Here is a 1,977-nt window from a genome sequence, read left to right as displayed (position 1 = left end):
TAAATGTTAGGTATAAAATTAAAAAAAAAATAAAATAAAATTAAAACCAAGTGAATATCATAATCTATAATAGATGCATAGAAAAATATAAAATTTACTTGGAGTTAACTTCAAATAAAATTAATAATAAAAAATTGTTAAATAATTTAATAAATTTAACTAAATTATTATTTAATAACTCTTAATTATTAATTTCATATAAAATTAACTTAAAATTAATTGCACCTTATGATACACGGACACTGACACGGACACGGGACACGACACAACACGGGACACGCCGACACGCGAATTTTAAAATCTTAGACACAGGGACGCGTATATATATAAAATATAAAGTATTTTTTAGATAAATTGTAATGATATTTTGATATTTTATTGATATTAAAATATAAATTAAAATTTTTAATTATTTTTAATGTCTTATTTTAATTATATCAAATATTTAAAATAGTTTTTGTTTTAATAAATAATAATATATACTATATCTAAATTTATTTTAAGAATATATGTTAAGAATAAGACTGGATACGTGGACACGTGATGGTATTTAGGTGTGTTCAGACGTGTCCGAAGAAGAATTTTTCATTTTTTATTAAGACACGGTTGGACACAGACACACAGCGACACACAGCGTGTCGAACGAGTGTTAGTGAGTGTCGTGTCCGAAATGTGTTCGACACGCGGACACGATAACTCAACAAAGTGTCCGTGCTTCGCAAAGCAGTTTTTACTGTACCTTCCGTGGAAGAGAGCAACATGCACAATGGTAGCAGTTAGTGCAGCAAAGCCCACACCATAAGTCATGGCAAAGAAAGTGCTGAGGTGGAGTCGTCCTTGTCGCTCGTAAGCAGCTATGTCCAAGTGAAAATTGGAATCAATTATGGCTGTGATGTTGTAAATTGATCCATTTGCTGTGAACAGTTCGTCGGAGAAAATTGGGTACGTCTTGGCATTATAGGCATTGAGCCAATAACACAATGGAGTCAGAATGTACATCACAAACACGAATCCCGCGGCAACATTGGCAGTGGCAAACCATGGGCTTGCAAGTGGGCTTCCCAAGTAGGCCGAAATAGTAGACCAGTCAAATCCAATGGCACCAATGCCGAGCCCGTAAAGGCCTGACCCAAGCTGTTGGGCCAACACGTTGTTGGGAAATAGCCAGCATACCCAAGAGAGAGAGGTTAACATTTGGAATATGTAGCCTGGGAAAACATAGTAGGAGAAGCTACAAAGAAAAGCTATGATGAAGAATTGCGATCGTGTTAACCCTCCCTTGGTTCGTTGCTCCTTCTCATGCAGTGCCCTGTGGGAAAGATATCAAAGTAAATAGTTGAGTCAAAACTCAGAAGTCAAAACTTATTGGTTAGCAAATAAAGTTTAAGTTTATGGAAAAGTATACGACAATAATATATTATCTGTTAATTTATTGTCAACAATAATTAATTATTATATTTTAATTATAATTAGCATTAATATGTATAAAGAGATATATCTACAAAGATATTTCTATTAAACACAGTTATAAAAAGACATTTCTATTAGACACATCCACAAAGACACTTTTATTAAACACCGCCGTAAATAAGAGTGGGTAGAAATTTGTAGAATCTTTGTTGGTTACGTAATCTTATAATTACATTCATTAGTTTGGATGACTATCATATAATTAATGTGAAATATAGTTAATTTTATTAATGTAACATTATGTAATTAAATACACATATAAAATTATTTTACATTAACAATGCATTAAAATTAAACTCTATTAAATATATATTAAAAATGGGAGTAACATTTATTTGTTTTTTTGGATTGAAATTAGAGTGGCATCTATGTATAACAATATATAATGATAATACATAAGTTTAGTGTCCAAAATTTCTTTTCAATATTACTTTTTTTAATTAACTTCTCCACTTAACTTCAGTTATTTAGGTTTAAAAAAATTTCTACCAATTTCTCTCACCTTAT

At 30.9% G+C, this 1,977-nt stretch overlaps 1 protein-coding gene across 1 annotated transcript in view; it reads right to left on the bottom strand.

Annotated features, from left to right (window-relative positions):
* Window positions 1-1,977, bottom strand: part of LOC107638313 (oligopeptide transporter 7-like) — a 12,651-nt gene that overhangs the window by 4,478 nt on the left and 6,196 nt on the right. Inside the window, exon 4 of the mRNA XM_016341527.2 lies at window positions 740-1,309. Within this exon, the coding sequence (XP_016197013.1) occupies window positions 740-1,309 (570 nt within the window). The remainder of the gene's footprint in view (window positions 1-739; window positions 1,310-1,977) is intronic.

Source organism: Arachis ipaensis, chromosome B04 (assembly GCF_000816755.2).
Source record: "Arachis ipaensis cultivar K30076 chromosome B04, Araip1.1, whole genome shotgun sequence".
Classification (NCBI taxonomy): Eukaryota; Viridiplantae; Streptophyta; class Magnoliopsida; order Fabales; family Fabaceae; genus Arachis; species Arachis ipaensis.
This window is presented reverse-complemented; position numbering and strand designations above follow the sequence as displayed.